The sequence below is a fragment of the Hyalella azteca genome, unplaced genomic scaffold, assembly GCF_000764305.2.
Source record: "Hyalella azteca isolate HAZT.00-mixed unplaced genomic scaffold, Hazt_2.0.2 contig2100, whole genome shotgun sequence".
NCBI lineage: Eukaryota > Metazoa > Arthropoda > Malacostraca > Amphipoda > Hyalellidae > Hyalella > Hyalella azteca.
Window position 1 is genome coordinate 421,484 of NW_025932387.1, and position 21,791 is coordinate 443,274.

Here is a 21,791-nt window from a genome sequence, read left to right on the forward strand (position 1 = left end):
TGATATACATTTTGATTAAAGTTTATTTGTGATTCGAGGGAGCAGCTTAAGAATGATGTGTTCCTTAATTACAAAAAAGTATACAAAGAATTTTACCATTATCGAATCTAATGATGATGCATATAATGTAGTAAATTGTAAGTAATAGGAGAAAAGCATATGGAAGGCGAATACCTGTCATGCACTCACTGTATATCAGACCAAAAATACTTCGTTTCTTCTTTTTTTTGCCGCTTGATGTGTGAAACAGTTTTTGATGTAACTTATCTTGATGATTGAAATTGTCCTTGATGTAAGTCAATACATTTCTTCTATCATGCCATATCCTTCGTAAGACGAATTCATCAGAATACTGCTAAAAAAAATTCCCTAAAGATTTCGAGATGATGAGAACAATACCTTTGAAGCCATTTAATCAAATAAACGTCCATCACAGCTATCATAGCCTCAATGCCTCAATTGAGATAAAATATTGGCAAGGCTCTCAACAAATTAGAGGCCATCATTGGTGCTCTGCATTGGCGCTCGATTGGCCAATTATCCGCCTTCTTTGTATCTCCTGTGAATGGCTTTGATGAGCGAACCGTTCAGAACTAAGCTCAGTCAGGCTCAATGGAAATAGAGACGATAATTAACCAGAGGTAATTCAAAGAACCGCTGGCAGCAATACCACAAGAGAATAGAGGCGTAAAGTAAAGAAAATGCGGCTTTCAGTTACGCAAGCTCCGCTTTACGGCCAGAGACAGCGAGAATTATTTCATTTATGTTTGACGGGGGAATCGTAGCTATATTAGTCTGTGCAATTTATCGAAATTCTAATACAAATTTAGAAGGCAACCGTGTGCTTATATGCATTATTGGGAAAATATATGCTGTAATCGGATGACTAATATTGTAATTTGATTTACTCTTAACGGCAATAATATCCGCACAGTTAAATCAGTTACCCCATCCCACGTTCAAATGGGATTTAATTTCTTTAAATGGGATTTAATTAATTTAATGATAATATGGCGCGAAAGTTTTTTTACACAATTTTTTTACTGTTTGGACGCTGTCACCACGTCAGTTCTTTGGAGTTTTATGATCAATAACAATTTGAGCTAACTTATTGCAAAATAATTAGTAAAATAATATGAAATGTTTTTAATTATGGTTCGTGAAGCCAATCTTGATGCCAATAGATGAGATTGCTAGATTAGTGAGGTGTTCGTGAGGTAAAAAACCAGGGAATTTCAGAAGTTACGAACTTTATTTAATTACGTGAACATGATGCAAAACAATGATGCAATGAAATATTTTAATCGCACGGTATAACACGCATTTTGCTCCAACAGATCTGCCTATCATCACTACCACCACCACGACAACCACCACCACCACACCCAGACCACGACACTCCTCCAACCTGGCCAACAACGCACCTAGCACCGGCGCCAGTCTGCTAGGTGAGGAAAGGGTAGCATTATTGTAAACAATGATGTGTACAACATCGTGGCCTGTCTGCTAGGTGAGGAAAGGGTAGCATTATTGCAAACACTGGCGTGTACAACATCGTGGCCTGTCTGCTAGGTGAGGAAAGGGTAGCATTATTGCAAACACTGGCGTGTACAACATCATGGCCTGTCTGCTGGGTGAGGGAAAGGGGTAGTGTTATTCCAAACAATGGCATGCAAAACATCGGGAGTCTGTCGGGAAGATTGATCGTGTAATTAAAAGACACATAAGACGGTAGTAATGCTCAACTAAGTATATTGGAAATGACGTTCTTATGAGAAATTCATTCTATTCCAGAAACTTGTATAAGCCCAGCTCCCATAACAGTCAAATAATATGTTTTGCTATAAGATCTCATGTTATTAGAACAGGCCTTCAGGATCACCTAGAGACCAAATTAGAAAAGATAGTGAAAGTAATGTGAAGAAATTGTGACGAGCCATCACTGGTCCTTGACTGCAATAATTGAGACTGTGTTTTTAAAGAATAAATTTCGTTCATATCTGAATAAATTACTCATCCAGCACTGAACCCAGTACAATCTTAGATATTATCAATACATTGATAAATCTGTAACATCGTGAGCGGCTCATAACATTCTCTATTATTCAGCCCGGTAGCATGCATAGTAAATGTTCTTCGCGTTGTGTCCAAAATAAAGGATTAATGATAGTCAAATATGTGTTCAGGGTCTTGTCTCTAACGTATTGATTGCAAGGTAATTTCATTAATCATTTATTCGTCCGGAATAAAATACTGAATACTATAGTCTTCTGACATTATCTCTAACGCTTGTCTCTACAAAAAGATTTATTCATACTGCTATGGAGAAAAATAAACATGAATTAAGTCTGTACCACGACGCATCAGAAATGAAACGTATAATTATACACAAGGTGCTATGCTATTCATTTCATTTCATGCTATGCTATCGTGAATATTCATTAATAATTCATTTCTCGACGCAAATACCGTACCCGTGAACATAAGAAAGTATCATCATGTTAAATTTCTAATGATTGAATATAGTTGAATTTCCAATAATTATTAGCATCTTTAACTAAGTTGGAAATATAATAACATGGTTTCCAATATCCAGCGCGCGCAAACCAGATTGATTATATGAAGCATATTTTGTTTCGCATTAATGCATATAAAAATACGAACTCGAGCTCAGCGATGCATCAGTAAATCGACGAGCAGGATATGATGTCCACAAATAAACGTGAACGCATTTCTGTTCCCCCAGCCACAATCTTCGTATCTATCAAAAACATCGGAATAATATTATATTATTAGTTGTGGTACTCGCTTTGATATTCTCGAGATAATCTTTAACGTTAAATAAAAAGCTCCTCTTAATACATCCATCTAATGGGATCATAGGGTTGATGATGTGAAATAAATGCAGGGTAGTAGCACGTTATTGGATTCCAGCACGAAAATCATTAAGGAAGTATATTTTATAGATCAATGCTCGATCGAAAGAGGCACGGAGGTTTTGTTTTTACAATTTGTAGAGCGTAGATTTGTAGATTTATTTGCAGAATTTGTAGATTTATTTGCATGTTTACTGACCTCAATGTTTTTCAATAATGAGTAACAAAAACTTATGTCAGACTTGGATTTAAAGCAAACTGGAATTATTAATAACCAGTCTGTTTATGTCGTAAAAAGCAGCAATTGAATTATGTCGTAATAAGTTTTAATTGAATTATGTCGTAATAAACTGTAATTGAATTATGTCGTAATAAACTGAAATTGAATTATATCGCAATAAGCTGTAATTTTACACAAATATGCCTCTAGCATTGTAATCACGAGCGATGCATTGGACTGCGATGGTCGACAGCTCGTAATCAGCATAAAATTTTTGAAATTTTACCAAAGGTCTTTAGACCTCAGATAATTATCAGACGCCAATGAGCGAAAGAGGTTAACAGCTATTTTATACCGTTAATTTTTACCCATTATCAAGATTGTTTTTCATTCAGGCAAGCTCGTAAAGAGAATAATTTTGTATTTCAACAGATTTCTCCGGCCTCTTCGGTGCAGGTGGGAATTGTGATACAACTCGGTCATGTAAGTCATCTCTATACTTTCATCTTTATTGTGCATCATAGGAATTTGTGTGTACGTGAGAAAATCATAAGATTTATAGTTTTTTGGTGAAATCCACGAGGAAATTAAAAATCGGAAGTGATGTTGCTTTTAGATTTCGATTTTTCTTACAAAAATCAGTTACATTTATTTAAATTGCGATTACTGGAATAATTTTAGGAGTTTCTGTGTCCATGCAAGTATATGCCAAAAAACAACTAACTAAATTAAACGACTTCAATAATCAAAATTTTGAGCACTTTCAAAACGATACACTACATATAGAAACAATTCAGAAGTAATACTTCGTAAAAAGCACAGTCATGTTCATGACTTTCAATAATATATCACCCATTTCTCATGCTATTTTCCTTTTCAGCGAAATCTTATAGAACACATCTTAGGTTTCACCTCTCAATCAACTCAAGGATTTTACAAAGAAACTTTTTCGGATCATCGTCATTTTTGGTGCTGCAGCAATCTCAACAATCTTAAATCAGTGTATAGTATTACATGAAAGTCTACAACTTTTTCGCATCATCATAACTTTTGGTGATGCTGCAATCTCTACAATCTTAAATCAGCGTAAAATATTACCTGAAAATCTTCAACTTTTTCGGGTCATCGCAATTTTTGGTGCTGCCGCAATCTTTGTTATCTTAAATCAGCGAAAAATATTACTTGAAAGCCTACAACTTTCTCTGATCATCGTAATTTTCAGTGCTACAGCAATCTTTATAATCTTAAATCAGCGTAAAACATTACTTGAAAGTCTTAAACTATTTCGGATCATCACAATTTTTGGTGCTGCTGCAATCTCTACAATTTTAAATCAGCGTAAAACATTACTGCATTACTTGAAAGTCTACAACTTTTTCGGATCATCACAATTTTTGGTGCTGCTGCAATCTCTACAATCTTAAATCAGCGTAAAACATTACTGCATTACTTGAAAGTCTACAACTTTTTCGTATCATCACAATTTTTGGTGTTGCTGCAATCTCTACAATCTTAAATCAGCGTAAAATGTTGCTTGAAAATCTTAAACTTTTTCGGTTCATCATCATTTTTGATGCTGCTGTAATCTCAACAATCTTAAATCAGTGTATAATATTACTTGAAAGTTTCGGATCATCGTCATTTTTGATGCTGCTGTAATCTTTGTAATCTTAAATCAGCGTAAAATATTGCTTGAAAATCTTAAACTTTTTCGGTTCATCGTCATTTTTGGTGCTGCTGCAATCTCAACAATCTTAAATCAGCGTAAAACATTCCTGCATTACTTGAAATTTTACAACTTTTTCGGATCATCGTCATTTTTGATGCTGCTGCAATCTTTGTAATCTTGAATCAGCGTAAAATATTGCTTGAAAATCTTAAACTTTTTCGGTTCATCGTCATTTTTGGTGCTGCTGCAATCTCAACAATCTTAAATCAGTGTATACTATTACTTGAAAGTTTTGGATTATCGTAATTTTTGATGCTGCTGTAATCTCTACAATCTTAAATCAGCGTAAAACATTACTCGAAAGTCTTGAAGTGAAGGGGGCACATGTAGGGGGCATTCAGTGATCCTCTTAGGCATATTGGGGCGGCGGGCTGTGTTTGCTGAGCACAAAGGAAGCGTCGCGTCTCGCTGGCCTATCCGCCGTAGGCTGCATGCATTGCTGGGATACGTGCGCCTGTCTCTGGCCTCTTATCTCGTGTATACGTGACACGCAGACGTGCCATTCATGACACATGTATATCATGTTTCATATTGTCTTTTATCTCGTGTATAAGTGACGCATAAACGTGTCCCATAAGACACACGCATCTCATGTTTCATAAGGTCTTTTATCTCGTGTAAACGTGACACATAAACGTGTCCCACAAGACAAACGTGTCTCATGCTTCTGGTGGTCTCTTATCTCGTGTATACGTGACATACAAACGTGTCACACATGACACACGTGTCGCATGCTTCTGGTGGTCTCTTATCTCGTGTATACGTGACATACAAACCTGCCATACATGACACACGTGTCTCATGCTTCTGGTGGCCTCTTATCTCGTGTATACGTGACATACAAACGTGTCACACAAGACACACGTGTCTCATGCTTCATGTGGCCTCTTATCTCGTGTATACGTGACATACAAACGTGTCATACATGACACACGTGTCTCATGCTTCATGTGGCCTCTTATCTCGTCTATACGTGACACGCAAACGTGCGACACATGACACTCATTTCATGTTTCATGTCTATATCACGTCTAGACATGACACACGTATTTCATGTTACATGTGGTCTCTTGTGTCGTGACTAGCTCTGCAGTGGGCAGCGTGCTCTAGGGATAACTAAACTGTTGGAAATCAATGTATCGTTGGTTAACCAAGTTTTGCAATGACTTTCGTGTATCCATACATTGGATGCACTGTATGTCATTATAGAGATTTAATTAGTCTCACATCATTCCTCTCATCAAACTCATAAAAATTTAACTAGCCTGATATTATTCTTTTGCATCAACATCATCAACATTTAGCTAGCCTGACATCATTCTTTTGCATCAACATCATCAACTTTTAGCTAGCCTGACATCATTCATTTGCATCAACATCATCAACATTTAGCTAGCCTAACATCATTCATTTGCATCATTTCTCCTGACAAGCTAAGTGCAAGTTAGGTTAATATAGTCATTGCGTGGCTCAGCTTAACCTTCATTATGTGTATTCATGACTGTATGAAGGCTAGCTCGGGTTTATTTATTAGAAAATAAATGGAATTTCCTGTATTCTTAGACAATTAATAATTTTTTATTATTATTAGAATATTATGTTAAATAAAGTATTTTTCCTCACAGCAAACCGTGATAGACAAATAATCATTTTTATTTTTACAATATTAAAGCAAGTATTTTTCCTCACAGCAAACCGTGGGTCCCGGAGAAGAGCAGGCTGGTATCTTAAGAGCTTATCAGGGTGAGTTGAATATACATTTAATACCTGTTGATATTAAATTATGCTAATTCATCAACTTGAACATTCACGCTTCATGACTAGAGGTCAATTTTACAAAGTGGTTGTCTGAAGAAGTTAAATTGTTATATCAGTCAGCAGAAGTCAGTAAAATAGCGCCTAAAAATAATGGTGATTGCAAATTTTGTCTTGAATTCATTTTAAGAAATATTTAGGCATTCATACTTAGTAAGTATTAAAAATTTTAGACTTTTGTCAAAATTTGGACGTATATGTGGTTCAAGCATGGAATTTGAGTAAAAAAGTAAGATCAGTTCAAACATAGATATCTATGATCATAGATCTAGAGATCTATGTATGTTCAAACATAGAGCTTTAGTTCAGACACAGAGCTTTTGTTCAGACACAGAGCTTTAGTTCAGACACAGAGCTTTAGTTCAGACACAGAGCTTTTGTTCAAACATAAAGCTTTTGGGCAGACGAAATTCACGATAATGGCTAATCATGTGGTTTGCATATTTTATTTTATTTATAACTTAATTGAATTCTATCTTTATTATTATCAAGAAATTTGTTGCTATCATGTTTCGAAATAGGCCTTCCATATTACGAAGTCGCTGCCAATATGCGTTACAAGACTTCATATGTTGTTGCTCCTCGACTGGTTTAAGTTTGTCTTACTATTACAATACTAACGATGTTGATACAGGCTTTTAAATCGTATTTATCCGTCCGAGAAAAAAAATTATTTAATACGCTCAAAAATATCAAAAATTGGCTGATAATGACCAAACAAATCACAATTTCAGGTAACTTTAATTCCACCATAGAATTGAACGTAAAAAACAACTGGACTTTTGAAAACAAGTCATAATACAAATTTTTTTGGTGGCGTCCGTTTTTGAGCGTTTTTAATTGAGCGTTTTTGCTCAATTAGAAGCAGCGCGCAGAGCAGTTATAAATCTGAGCGCTTGTTATCCATCAAAGTTTCCGAAGAAAAGAAGTAAAAACTATCGAGAAATTAGATGAAGAAAGCGATCCTCGGAACTATATGATATGTTATTCACTTTGAGTTCTTATTAAAATGATTTCGTTTATTTTTTCCAAACATTATTTGTTTTCATTACTAAAGTCGGGCCATTTTTTTATATTAAAAGCACAATTCTCAGTAAATTCTTGAATAAATGCAAGATTTTTTCATTTCTATAACTCCCAGTAATTGAACCAAACAAAAATAAAACATGTGATCGAGCTTGTGCGAGTACAAATTACATTGAAGCAATAACCATTTATTTCGAATAAATCATCAAATTAATTATTAAAAATGATTATGCAAGTTCATGCAATGAGTCGAAAACCTGATAAATTCCATAATGAAATCTAAAACACGTGTTTCTATCCAACAGGTTATTTCTCGGTCTTTACCACTGGCGCCGAGGACATCTATAAGCGCGGTGCTGCTGCATATATGCAATAGATATAATTCACTACAAAGATCTAAATGTTTCGTAAGTGTTACCTATCGATGGAAACTTTGCCCTCTATAGCCGTGTATTTTTTCTATATTTCTGAGATTATTTGTGCTATCATTAAAGACATGAGCACGCGTCAGTTGTTTGGGATGACGGAGCGAACCAGTCGCTTACGACGAAGGATTTTACGTGTGAAGTATTGGGAAAACCTGTATCACATACAGGGAATTATTTTTAATGAGATAACCCCATTAAAATCAAAACCAGATGCATAACTAAATGAAATGCCACTAACATTGAACTTTAGAGCATTTAGAAGCTCACTTTACGTGAACTATAATGTCGGCTTATGGGTTTTAATGCAATTAAATCGTAATATTTCAGTACTTCTACTGCCTGTTAGTTCCCGCGAGAAAAAGTTGAAGCTATATTTACTAAGCATAAAGTGAAATTATAACTCGAATCGAAGTACATAGATACATTTTTTGCGTGTGTTTTTAAGAAATGTCAATTGAAAGTGGAGTTAAATGGAACGATGTTTTCTCTAATAACGATAATATATGTGTTTAACAGTTTATTAAAAGTTCCGAAATTATTCGTAATTGAATTTGACTTGACGTAATTGAATTTGAGCTGCCTAAAGCATATAGGCGATATGAGCAATGAATGAAATTCTAAAAACAGCGCAAGTGCATCGCTATTGCAAGTATATGTTTAAATTTGACTTTACTTTAAGCCAGTTGCAGGCAGTCCTTCAGATTTTACATAGTGCAAAACAAATTTTACAAGCAAGACAATATATAATAATTCCATCACAACTTCATTCTAAACCGGATGACGTTATTTAACGGCTCCTTACTTACAAAAATGAAGGATTGGGTAGGTCTATGTCGTGAAAATTACCTTTCGGCAATTTGCGAAGAACATTAAATAGCTCATTCGTTTCTCACAGCTCGACTGTAAATATATAAACTAACTCGTACTTCATTCAATATTCATGGATTCACTACTTGAATCATTTGCTCTCCCGTGTTCACTGTGAAGATTATATTGACAAATATGAGCACCTTGAATGTCATGTGACTTATTCGCAAGGAATTGTAGCCACCCTTTGACTCACAGTCTAAAATACAGGTCATATTGCCAAGGTTTTGAAACCCGTCAGTGTTACGCCTATAGGGGCCTAACTGTGTCATCGGTGAATCATCGGTGAATCATCGGTGTGTCGGAGGCGAAGTGTAAAATCCATTCGCGCATTCCGCACTCTCCATAGTTCGGAATCGTCTGCTAGTTATCACCCTCGACTCACTTTTGAATACAAGTCTTCTTTTGATCCTATCTTCATTATTGCCTCCAACGCGAGACATATACGAACAAGGCGCTACAGTCAGACATTTTCAGATAACTGGAATTCTACCATAGAATTTCACGTAAAAAAAACAACTGGATTTTTTAAACATGTGATTATCCTATTATTTTAACGGCGTCCGCAGCGTTTTTGCTGAATTAGAAGCAGCGCGCGGATCAGTTATAAATCTGAGCGCTTGTTATTCATTTAAAGCTTAGTTAGAAAGTTGGCTTTCGTTAAAAAAAGACTTGATACATTATTACTGCTGTTGTATCCTGATTTATGACTGGTCACGTGCATTCACATGATTATGGATGCATTTTTTAGCATAGCATGCATATATGTTAATGAAAGTTAAATTTACTATTTAATTAAATGCATTATTTACTATTCATTAATAATCAATTCCATACTTTTTAAATCAAAACTCTCGGAACGTCCAAAAAATTTCTCAGCATAGGCGTAAAAAATACGAACTAATGAAGCATAATTTCTAACGCATTGTTTATTAAAACTACGAATGACGATCATGATGTAATAATTCTTGTATTTGTGTACTTTGTACATTGTGTACTCTCGCTGTGAGTGTTTCAAATAAATCTTATTTTTGTATTGTACTTTGCTTAATCCTCATCGTCACTACTGATATCATAAATAAAAACATTTGAGAAAATTACATGAAATTTACTTATAAAATTTTTAACTTAGTCAGCAAGAAATAGGCACACATCAGTTGGAAAAGTTTCATTCAATTGCAATAATGAACCAGTTCCTCAAATTGAAATCTGTTATAGTCGAGCTATTAACGAACTTTCCAGAGCTTCCAGGAAAAAACTCACCCTATCAATGGAAAGAGTAATTTTTTTCAAACTTTGCCAGAAAAATGATTCAATCTTTTATGAACACAAAAAAGAACCATGAGAACCAGAAAAATGATTCAGGCTTTTATGAGCACCAAAAAGAACCATGAGAATCTTCTAAAGAATTTCAACACATTTTTATTGAAGTTATGACTTCATTTGAACTTGACTTAAATTATGAATTATTGAATTGTTTGCTCAATTGAATGAATTATGCAATATTCATTGAATTAGTTTTGCAACTTGAATCTGAATTAATCAAACTTCAAAAATTGTTTATTGGATAAGCTCAAGTAGTGCAGGAACAGAGCGAAATTAGACTTGATTTTAAGTTGAGTGCATCAGAAAATTTTAAAACTTAAAATAAGGACAGAACCAATTTTGTTATTATTAAGAAATGCTTGCATATTTATGCAAGTAATTTTACAATTTAAGCTCGTGCTGACCTCTTCTACGAGTAACCGCTACAATCAATGATGTCATTCCAAGGGGTCATTTAATCCCTTATTTTCTTACGTATTTTGACGAATATCTTTACTGTGTCGGGTTATATTATAATCGTGTGTTGGGTTATATTGTTAGCGATGATTGAAAAAAAAAGCAAACGATTATCGTTAGATAATTTGCAGTTGAGAAACTTTATGTTCATATGCATACATACAACCGACGAATGGAAAGAAGTGAATGATTCAATAGAGTAACACAGAAATGAGGCGGAGTATTAAATTATTAAACTAAATTCTAAATTCAATTGTCGTTTTATAGGCAGTTATAAGCTACTGTACACTTCTTGGAAGCAATTATTGTAGAGAAAGCAAACTCCATTCGCTTATTTGACCCTGAAATTAAAAATAAAATATTGAGTTCACAAAAACTGCAATTACTTGTGGCTATTCAATTATAATAATCTGAAAATTAAACATTAATGTTATTTAATAATATAACTTCAGCAGTGATACTACCGAATTTCAGAGTCTTGTAAAGCCGCTTCGAATAATCAAGTTCAGGAATTGGAAATAATTTTGAATCGATTTATTTCTTGAACGCCTGATCAGTAATGAAGTAATTTCTTTTCACTAAAAATTTATATGAAGAAATAACATAACTCCATTTCATCCCAATCAAATAATGTCGACTTAAAATAATTTATTTCCTTACATGCGCATAATCCTGAATAATCCAAGAATTCCGTTAGCGTGGTCAGCGATGCATTAAACATTACACACGTTCGTCCAACTGCAAGGAATAGGAATCAATTCATGCAAATTGAATGCAAGAGATGCCGGGAACACTGCTGTAGTTTTAAAATGTGTTGCACTTCCACAATGTGTGCAATATGATCTATATTGTTTTATAGTTGTGAACATATCTCTGTTTTTTAAGCTGTGATTTCTCTTCATAATATCTGATAATCAGTGAATTTAGTCAACAGATTTGCATTCCTGAAAGAACCGGCCATGTTTAAACCATTTCAAGCTGCTCTCTTTCCAGGTAAGATTTCATAAACTTGCGCTACTAGGAGAATGAAAGGCAGCTGAATGATGCATTTTCCTTTATGGCTTCTTAACAAAATAACGCCGTTGAGTCATCATAGTGAGCGTTGCAACACTAATTATAATTTGATACAATTTAAACTAGACTAGCAGCTGCTATTACTAACTATCCCACTACCTATCCTCCTTAACTTATTGTCCTGATGAAATTCTAACGTGCCTATTTAGTCGTCTTGATTCAGTCGTCTGAATCAAGACGTCTTTCAGTCGTCTGCCATTATTTGTAAACCTCGGCTCCCGAGTCAAGCAAGGTTCACCCAAAATTTTTTTCAACGATATTTGACAAGTGATTTTGCCCTACAAATGTTAACATTCAGCTTCAATAATAAAGCTAAAAGATTTCAACGTCTCGCCCACGCCACAGGGAGCCGTTGCAGCCGACGTCTATCTAGCGCTTTAGGCTTTTACTTCTGCAATTAAATTCAATTGGGTAGACTCAATAAAGCGCTCGATCTTCCATGCCTCGATTAGACGATTTTACAAAGTTTCATCTCTTATTCATGCAGGGCTATTAGCTCAGAACGACACGGTGGAGATAAGCCAGGGTCCTATGATGGAATTTATGAACGTTCTCCATCATTTCAATGGCCCATTAATTTGTGATGGGACAGCCGAACTCTTGAAAGAAAGTTCGATGAATAACAAAGGTGCGATAGTTTGGAAAGCTTTCGGCAGATTCATTTTAATGTATTTCAGAATCTGAAATACTTTGTGGGAGTAAAACACTGCAAGAAAAGAGCTGAAAAGAAATGCTGTTGCTGCTGGGGTAAATTTATGCTGCTGCTAGATAAAAATTGTTTTAATTTTGAGAGTCGAAACCCGATTTAAAATCGAGGAAAAATGCGATGGTATCATGTAAGTGAACGAGGTATTTTAGAGCAGCATTAAAGTGAAATTTTTAAGTAACCATGAAAAAGTTATAAATTCGTCTCGCCAACAAAAATAAGTTACTGGAACTGAGCAAAAGACAGTCTTAATTCTGACTTTAGTGTAGCACGATTGAGTGAAGAGTTCGAGGTGCCCACATCACCCCTCATAAAATAACGATCACTTCAAATAGTATAAAGTTATCTTTACTGGGAAATCAACATTTATTCATATAAATATGATGGAAACCTTGTTTTTATTAACAAATGACGCTTGTTTTAAATTGTCACTAAATTTCCGTCCACTATTATACGCACATTAATTAGCATCTATTGAAAAAAAATAACCATCGATTATCAGTTATAATCAGCACAGCAAAACCAAATACGAATTTTCCAGTAATTTTTAACTTATTGAAACCGTAAGCGTGCATAACCCACAAAGCTTCATGCCGAGGGACAATGCCCTCGAATCGGAATGATGCTAAAAAAGTGCATTTAATCTGAGTATGGATCCGCTGTACTCGTCTAATGAAATATGAATGTACGCTCGCCAGCTATTCCGTTTTTATGGCTTCAGTCGTCGTGTGATTGGGTCGATGTGAATGATGGGCGTCACAGAGGGGATTGAGGGGAACTATGCATTAAAGCCAACTGAAAATATAGTAAGCATACTAAAATACCCGAGGGTAGCCATGAGATATTAAATAATAGTGATTATTGATACATATATCCATGAGGGTTCGCTGGACAATGATGACGGGACTCTCGACTGTGATTGAGATCGAACATGAGGTAGGTAGAAATGGCGAATCAGGATCATATCAATATTTTACATAAATTGTGAAATCACAATAGCGGGCTCAATGGAAATTTTGTATTACCATGCACAAATTTGCATTTATATTAACGTGATAACGTTCTTCTTATTGTTATTGATTATATATAAAGTGTTTATTTTTTTCCATCGGGTCTGTTGAAGCCCTTTCATTACATGGAAGAGACGAATTCACGGTCCTGAATTGGAGTTGAGCTTGAAACGATATCAAATTGATAATCGGATGCCCACAGATGATTATTATCCTCCATTCAATTTCTGTCGAGGCAATTTGAGATATAATGAATTAACTGAAAAAATTAATCCTATAGCCTATGTACTGAATATAGAATAAATTCGAACAAATTTATAGACATTGTTCTCCATCATCGTGTTCTTCACGATAGATGTTCTTCCTTATCACAATGTTTTCTGGGTATAAAGTGTGTAAAAGTGAAGTATGTTAGCAGAGTACAGTTGGCTGGCCCAGGAATATGAAATTACACCAATCGATTCAAGACACACATTCCGTAACTCATTGTGGTGCTCGCACGACGGGCCGTTCGACTAAAGTGTGCATTGATCACAGAGTTCGAATATTTCAATTTAAGAAGAAACTTATATATACATCAAAAATTCTTTACGAATTGTCTAAACTCGCAATCCCAAAGATTTCAAGTTTAGGTCATCGCATTCGGCCGGAAAGGAAATCTGGAACATACTTTCAAAACTCGCTAAGTGAAGGTAAGCACTTACGCTCTGTTTTCTTGTCTATGATTGGTAGATTTTGCTTGAAAGGCCGTCAATGATTGGCTGATGAACTTACGATCTCTTAACTTCTTTTGAAAGTATAGGCCCTGGAACATAAGTCGGAACACATCAGGAGTGTTCGCTCGCTGGCCACGCCTGCCACGGTTTCTCGGGAGATAACACAATAATCCGCACACAAGTTTCGGACGCTGGTGCATGGCGGTATCATGAATACTAATGCAGAGAAAATCAGTCAGTGTTCCAATATTGTTGCACAACATATGGCCTTAATTTTTTTCTTAGCGCCTATCTGAAATTCTATTTGTTAGGAGTTCAAGTTGACAAAACCAACCTCATATGGCGAGAGATGAGGTTTAAGACATGCTTTGTCCCAGTGATGTACGTAAAATGTATTTTTTCCAGTCTGTACGGAAAAAATTATTAACGCGGATGTCAGGAAAATATAACCCTGAGTCTGATTAAAAGCAACGTGTAGGTTACCACACATTCACGAGTGAGAGGAGTCACGTTGTCAGGCAAGAATATGCTCCTTCTCGTGTCGGACGGAGCACCTTCTTAGGTCCAATGAGGTGTCATCTAGGGTCGGATGAGGTACCTCCTAGGGCCGGGCCAATGAGGCACTTTTTAGGGTCTGATGAGGCACCTTTTAGGTTCATTTGAGGAGCCTTATGGGATCCGATCAGGAGCCCATAGAAGTCGGATTTGGCACAAGGTCTAAAGGTCTAAATCTAAGTGATTTATTTCAAGCAAGTAGCGGGATTCAAATTATTACATAATGCATAATCGTTTTCTTGTAAATTTAGACCAGTTTCTGCAAAGCGCTTTCAACACGAGCCAGAAAAACATTAAATCAGTAACGACAATTAATCTCTTCCTATGTTTTTAGTTTTAGATGCAGATCATTATCATATGAAATCTAAATTATCACAATTTTTAGAAATACTCTTCTAATTTACTGACGAAAATACTTTTGCGCGAAACTTCTGAGTACCAAACCTATTTTCTAGAAATGTTGATACGATCGTGAATGGAAACGAAACGATTTATTGGCGTAAGTCATTTTACATACCAAGTGTGAATATAAAAAAAGCTAACTCCTCCCAATTCTTCACTTGGGCCACCATCGGTCTCCAAAATAAAGCATAACAAAAAGAGTCCCGAAGTACACGCTGAAGTTAGGAGACTAATAGAATAGAGAGTAGACGTGCTATTGTGCCTCTGATTGGCCATTGAACGGAGGTTGACTGCGGCAATAGATGCCTTGAAACTGTGCCGCAATAAATGAAGAGTAGACAGACTTACCTTTGCCAAAATTTGTACAACAAATATTTATGAACACGCGCCTAATATTATATTAAGGATTTCATGTTCCTTTTACATGTTAATAATTTTCATTTCATTCATAATCATTAGATTCAAGAAACTACGATGAACTTTGCTGACGGTTGAAGATAATTTCAAGCTCTCAATGCGGCATGAAATAAATGTATTTTTCCGCTTACATTAATCAGGCTGCCATATGATGATTGAAAAGCCTTTTCAGCCTATAGCGAAATTTTCAAGACATTGACTCAGGCTCAAAATCATCGCACGCATCGCTCATTTCCTGAATTTTTCGAGAATGAAATTACTGAATATGCCTAATTCATTAGGGAATATTGAGAATATGCCGGGCATTCATTTACTTCCATTCTCTAACGTGCTACAATCGAAAAATCAGTTATAGTCTGAAGTTCCTTTGTGCGCCTACAATCCGTCGGTTATATAATTAATGTCTCATGATTTTATGAAATTATTTGTAACACAGGTTGTGGGGGGCCGTCACAACTTACTTCTATTCTAATGAACAGATAGAGATGCAATCAAACTGCAATCAAAACTATAAATTATAACCTATCGCCTTTACCCATCTACATATCTAAGAACACGCTAAGATATGGACACAGTGTAATGAACGCATTTACTTCTGTCGCGTACAGGGTATAATTGCGCTAAACTCACTTCACCACGCCACAACGAACAAAGCCGGTTTCTTTGAGATTAGAGATTGATTATTGAGATTGATTATTGCGTGTTTGAGACCCGCAATAATCTGAGGCTGCTGCGAAATTTTCACTGTGTGTCTAAAGCAGAAAGTTTTCTGTGGCTACGCAGGAACCCGTCACTCCGCCTTGAATTTCAGCGTCATCAAGCCTAACGAGCAGCGAGGCGAATCACGTTGCTAAGTACCTGCAGACGAATGCATGGTCCCAAAATATAACTCAGTACTCACTGCAGTGAGTGACACAGAGCGCATTTTCTTGTCGAAGAAAATGTGAAGTCACGGACGGACGGACATGGCGAGCACAATAGCGCAATTTTTTCATAAATGAGAAAATGCGCTAATAATGCACGGAAAACGCTGTAATTCACAATTTCAAAATATAGTACTGAATCTTGTGTCGCATCTGCAAACATCATGACAAAACTAAGAACTCATTATTAATTGCAATATCGTTTCGATCAAGGCATCTTCATTAGAATATGAGAAGAAATCAGACCGTCTTGCATAACGAGAGGTTAACGGAAAATAAAGCAACTTTCGTCGAGGCATCCTTGTTTACCGCATCTTAAATGAGCTCACTGATGCGTCAACTATGGAACAAAAGCAAACTTCTATAATTATTTGACTACGTGAATTAGGCATCAATATAAATGATCTAACACTTACCTTGCATAACCTCACGAGAAAGCATTTTCTCAACATTTGCATTTTATTCTTTTTCACACCTGCAAACATCTCCGTCAGGCACAAAGATTAAACGGCGAGTTTCCCTCTGGAATGAGCATCCAAGTGTTCTTAGCTCATTTAGGTATTGCCGGCCTTCGAAGGGAGACGAAAATTTATCAGCAGCCTTGAGGGAAAACCGCTAGAAAGACAGCAACACCGCCTGGGGACGGCGCTGTGTAGACTCCCGAACAAATGAACGTGTGGACCGGAATGGCAACACCGGCCCTGCTGAAACTCCTGTAAATAGAGAAAAAGATCAAAGTTTGAACAACCGCAGTCTCTCTCTTTGTCTGAAGATTTCCTTTTCTTCGCATTCGGAGCTCGATTACTCCAGATAATTTCTTAAAATGCACAAAAGAAAAAACGTGTCAGGTTGTAATTTTTTCATACCTTTGGAAAGTGATGCAGAAGTTGTCTATCGAAGTAACAAACACCTTGAACGGGAATGATAACTCTGTCACCTTCGAACCCTGCCGTGATTAGTTGATCTGTTTTATTATCATCAGTTTAATGATAACATTTTTGGAATTGCTGTGATCAGGAGGCTGAATTGTGTTATATGAATCCCACAATAAAATCTGTGAATACAAAATTGTGCTGCGTATCTGGCCGGCCGATTAAGATTGTAATTTGTCTTCGATAAGGAATGGATCAGGGAAACGCTTCCCACCAGAACGTTTAATTCACGATATTTTAACGACAGAACGCTTGATTCAACGTTGTTTCGACTTAAAACTTTAAATTAGACGTTGTTTCAACAAAAAAAAACGTTAAATTCAGCGTTATTTCAACGAAAAATTTTTGAATTAAACATCGATTCAACGTCAAATGTGTGGTGGGTTGGGCCGAAAGTTCAATAGATGTGCCTGGTCCGGCCATGACGTTCAGCCCTACGGTCTCGGGGGCAATATTCCAGGGACTTGTTTTACGATTGCGAGGCGCCATACATCCACTTCTGGCCATTATCCCGTGGCGATAGATAGCGGCTATTATTTCCAGCGTATCACTGAGCCAAGAATGTCTTTGTGCATTGCTTATTCTTCATTCTGTCATTCCATCTTGAATAGGTAATCTTCTTGTATATTGCTAATTCTTCATACTGTCATTCCATCTTGAATAGGTAATCTCCTTGTATATTGCTCATTCTTCATACTGTTGATCCATCTTGAATTGGTAATCTTCTTGTATATTGCTTATTCTTCATACTGTCATTCCATCTTGAATGGGTAATCTCCTTGTACATTGCTTATTCTTCCTCATATCTGTACGTATGAGTAATTTTCTTGTACATTTTTTTATTCCTTATAATATCATTACTTTCGGAATGGGTTATTTCATTATAAATGGCGTATTCCGTTTCATTTTTTTACCCTACGAATGGGTAATTTCATTCTGAATTGCTTGCATTTCCTCAGAACGTTAAATCATTAATAGTTGATTCCCTTTTCACATATAAAAAATATAGTTTTGTGATGTTAGTTTTCTAAAATCATATCATCGCGCGAGTTTTATTACGTTTCTTGTGTGTCGTGTTAGTTGCTCAAACCACGTCACTCCAGCACGTTGCATGTTCACCAGGCTGACGCCACATCGTAATAGAGCTTTCCATGATCTATCTTTAATCAGATCGTATCAAAGCACCATGAAGTATGTTAACACTTTGCTCGCATTACATTCATGCAGCTCTGATTTTGGGATTACTTATGGTTCACTAAATCACGGTAATTTGTCTTAAATTCTCAATTTCCAATTTAACTGAGCTCCAGCGTCGTCAAGAGGCTGCTCTATATACCGTGTACTGTTGTGTCGACTGGAACGCAAACAACGATTTAATGTAACGCTGTGTGACCATGAACAGCGTGTACAGTCAGTTATATTCTTTTCAAGCAACTGTCAAACGAAACAAACGCTCAGTTTTATATTTTATTTGCATGGTTATGAATTGTTACAAGTTAGAATAAAGGTAATTATGGACAAAATGACTTAGTGCACGCTTTAATCTGAGTAAATTTTCTTTGTATAAGTGTAGTTTATTTTTGGAATCGAAAATGGCTTAAAGAGAAAAGTATATGAGTATAACTGAGTATTAGAGCTTCATATGTTTAAACTTGAAATTTGAAAATTGCAAACAAGTCGGTCAAATTTCTCAAGCACACTCATTGCGCCAACTTCTAAGTTTCACACTTTTTTATCGCGAAATCTGAATGCAAATGAACATCGTCTTTCTTTTTTTGGCGAAAAATTTGTCGAGTGACGAAGGGACAGCAAAAGCTTTTCAAGAGATGGAGATCGGACGAAACATTTTCTCATCTCGAGAGATTTATGGTTGTTCTTAAAAGAATATCCGCAACAAGTGGCAAAAACTCAGAAGACAACATCTCTGCGACTAAACTCCGGTAACTCTGAGCCTCGCTAGCAAGACGAATTTGCATACGAAAGGTGGAATTCATCACATGATTGAGGACCCAACAAAAACCGAAAACTTGACGCTCTGTTTGAGCGCAAGCTGTATTTGACCTAAGGCTGCGACGACCGAGATTTTAGAATCCGGCATCATTAGGGTAGTACGGGAATGAAGACTGCATCTTTAGGTGCAAAAAATGCAAGTATTGTCAAGCCAATATTAGCTATTAGTGAAATATATATAAATTCGTCGAAACAGAAGAAATGACAAGTTTGATGGATATATTTTTTACCCGTACAAACAAAGTGATGAAAAATTCGTGAATAGTGATGAATGGAAATTGAATTGGTTGCACGTGTGCATTTTGGCGTAACTAATGAAAACGATGTTGAAACGAATGAACAGGAAGGTCCAATTGGAATTTGAAGAGGACTGCAGCATCATTCTAGTTTATTGGATTAACGTTGGAACCTAAACCCGAAAGTGAATATGAAAAAACTTTAAAGTCTCGACTCTGATAAAAAGTTACACATTTATGGTATTTTTAAAAATTTAAAATTCAATTGATTTGATTGACTGAGAAGCCTTAATTAATTTACTCCGTAATCTGAATTAGGTTAGGTTAGGTTATTAAAACGACACCCAAAAATTTTTAAATAACTTTACTTCCTATATAACAGTTGTTCAGAATGCTGATTGTTAAATAACCTGTTACATATTTATTAATTATTGAGATATTCGGACAGCTCTCATCGCAAATTTAATTTGCAAAATCTAGCCTTTTTTGATTACTGATAATCAACAAAAATAATAATGATTATTACCAAAGTTGATTTCATTTCTAAATAAAATTGTCAGGAGCTCATCAAACATTTCTTCACTAGTGCAGTTCATCTCATTCAATATAAAGTGAACAGCCATTCATTTCCCGGCAAACCACGAATACTGAATCAAGCCCGACGGTTTAGAATTCCTTCGTTTCGGACCATAACCTCATCAATCCCTGCATTTCAAGCCCAAATCCCTCATCCAATTTCATTCTGCCGAGAACACTCTTACTAGCAGGCCAAGATTGCCACGCAAAAACGTTTATTTCCTGAACCCGCGCGCCCCGGCAGCATCGCTCATTAAGTTAAACCAGGCTTAGAGGAGATTACTCTGGACTTAGCGAGACGCATTAAGTCTGCCAGAGATCTTGCTCCGGATCACCTGTGTGAACTCCGGCCAAAGTTACTACGAGCCAAAGATGCTCTGGCGAATGCCGCGGCTTCAACCCATACAGCAGATGATCGTGGACTTAGAGTCTTGTGGAGTCTTGAGGACTGTTGATAGAGGACTTTTAGAGCGTTGTAGGATGTTGAGGACTTGTAGAACGTTGTGGGATGTTGTGGACTGTTGATAGAGGACTTCTAGAGTCTTGTGGGATGTTGAGGACTGTTGATATAGGACTTGTGGAGCGTTGTGGGATGTTGAGGACTGTTGATAGAGGACTTGTAGAGCGTTGTAGGATGTTGAGGACTTGTAGAGCGTTGTGGGGTGTTGAGGACTGTTAATAGAGGACTTTTAGAGCGTTGTGGGATGTTAAGACTGTTGATAGAGGACTTTGGATCGTTGTGGGATGTTGAGGACTGTTGATAGAGGACTTTGGAGCGTTGTAGGATGTTGAGGACTTGTAGAGCGTTGTGGGATGCTGAGGACTGTTGATAGAGGACTTGTGGAGCGTTGTGGGATGTTGAGGACTGTTGATCGTGGACTTTGGAGTCTTGTGTAGTGTTGAGGACTGTTGATAGAGGACTTGTGGTGCATTGTGGGATGTTAAGGACTGTTGATAGAGGACTTGTGGAGCGTTGTGGGATGCTGAGGACTGTTGATAGAGGACTTATTATGGAGTATTGTGACCCTCTATACATGGTGAGGCACACGTAGATTGTTGTGGACTGTTGATGAAGATAATTTTCTTCACGCGGTAATCTTTCTAATTATTATAAATCTCGAGTTTTGTTCTGGCACTTTGTGACCAATTCATCGTTTTAAAAAAAATTACTAATAACCTCAAATGAATTAATTATATTGAAAATATAAGATAAAGTAAATAATTTGTCAGATTCTCATTTTTATATAATCCAAGATGATCACTCTACTAAAATTTCTGCAGTTTTCTTAAACACACGATCGTAGTGACAAATTAAATTGAATATTTTTAATAAATTATTAATTCTCATTGTTCAAGTAATGGGTCTGCGAAACAATACGACCAAAACTATCAGAGCAACAGACAATACAGCACAAAAAATCACCCTTTTCGTGTGGGAAAAAGATTCTGTGAAGATTTTCCCTTCATAATTCACTTCTCATTATTCATATA

The 21,791-nt window shown here is 36.2% G+C and overlaps 1 protein-coding gene across 2 annotated transcripts in view; it reads left to right on the forward strand.

The window, feature by feature from the left end:
* LOC108675241 overlaps nt 1-10,002 on the forward strand; it is a 44,541-nt gene extending 34,539 nt beyond the window's left edge. For both annotated transcript variants that reach the window (XM_047885143.1, XM_047885145.1), the window contains 4 exons: nt 1,338-1,448; nt 3,529-3,552; nt 6,517-6,568; nt 7,972-10,002. In XM_047885143.1, coding sequence (XP_047741099.1) covers nt 1,338-1,448; nt 3,529-3,552; nt 6,517-6,568; nt 7,972-8,014 — 230 coding nt within the window. In that variant the 3' untranslated portion in view covers nt 8,015-10,002. The remainder of the gene's footprint in view (nt 1-1,337; nt 1,449-3,528; nt 3,553-6,516; nt 6,569-7,971) is intronic.
* Nucleotides 10,003-21,791: the final 11,789 nt, after the last annotated feature.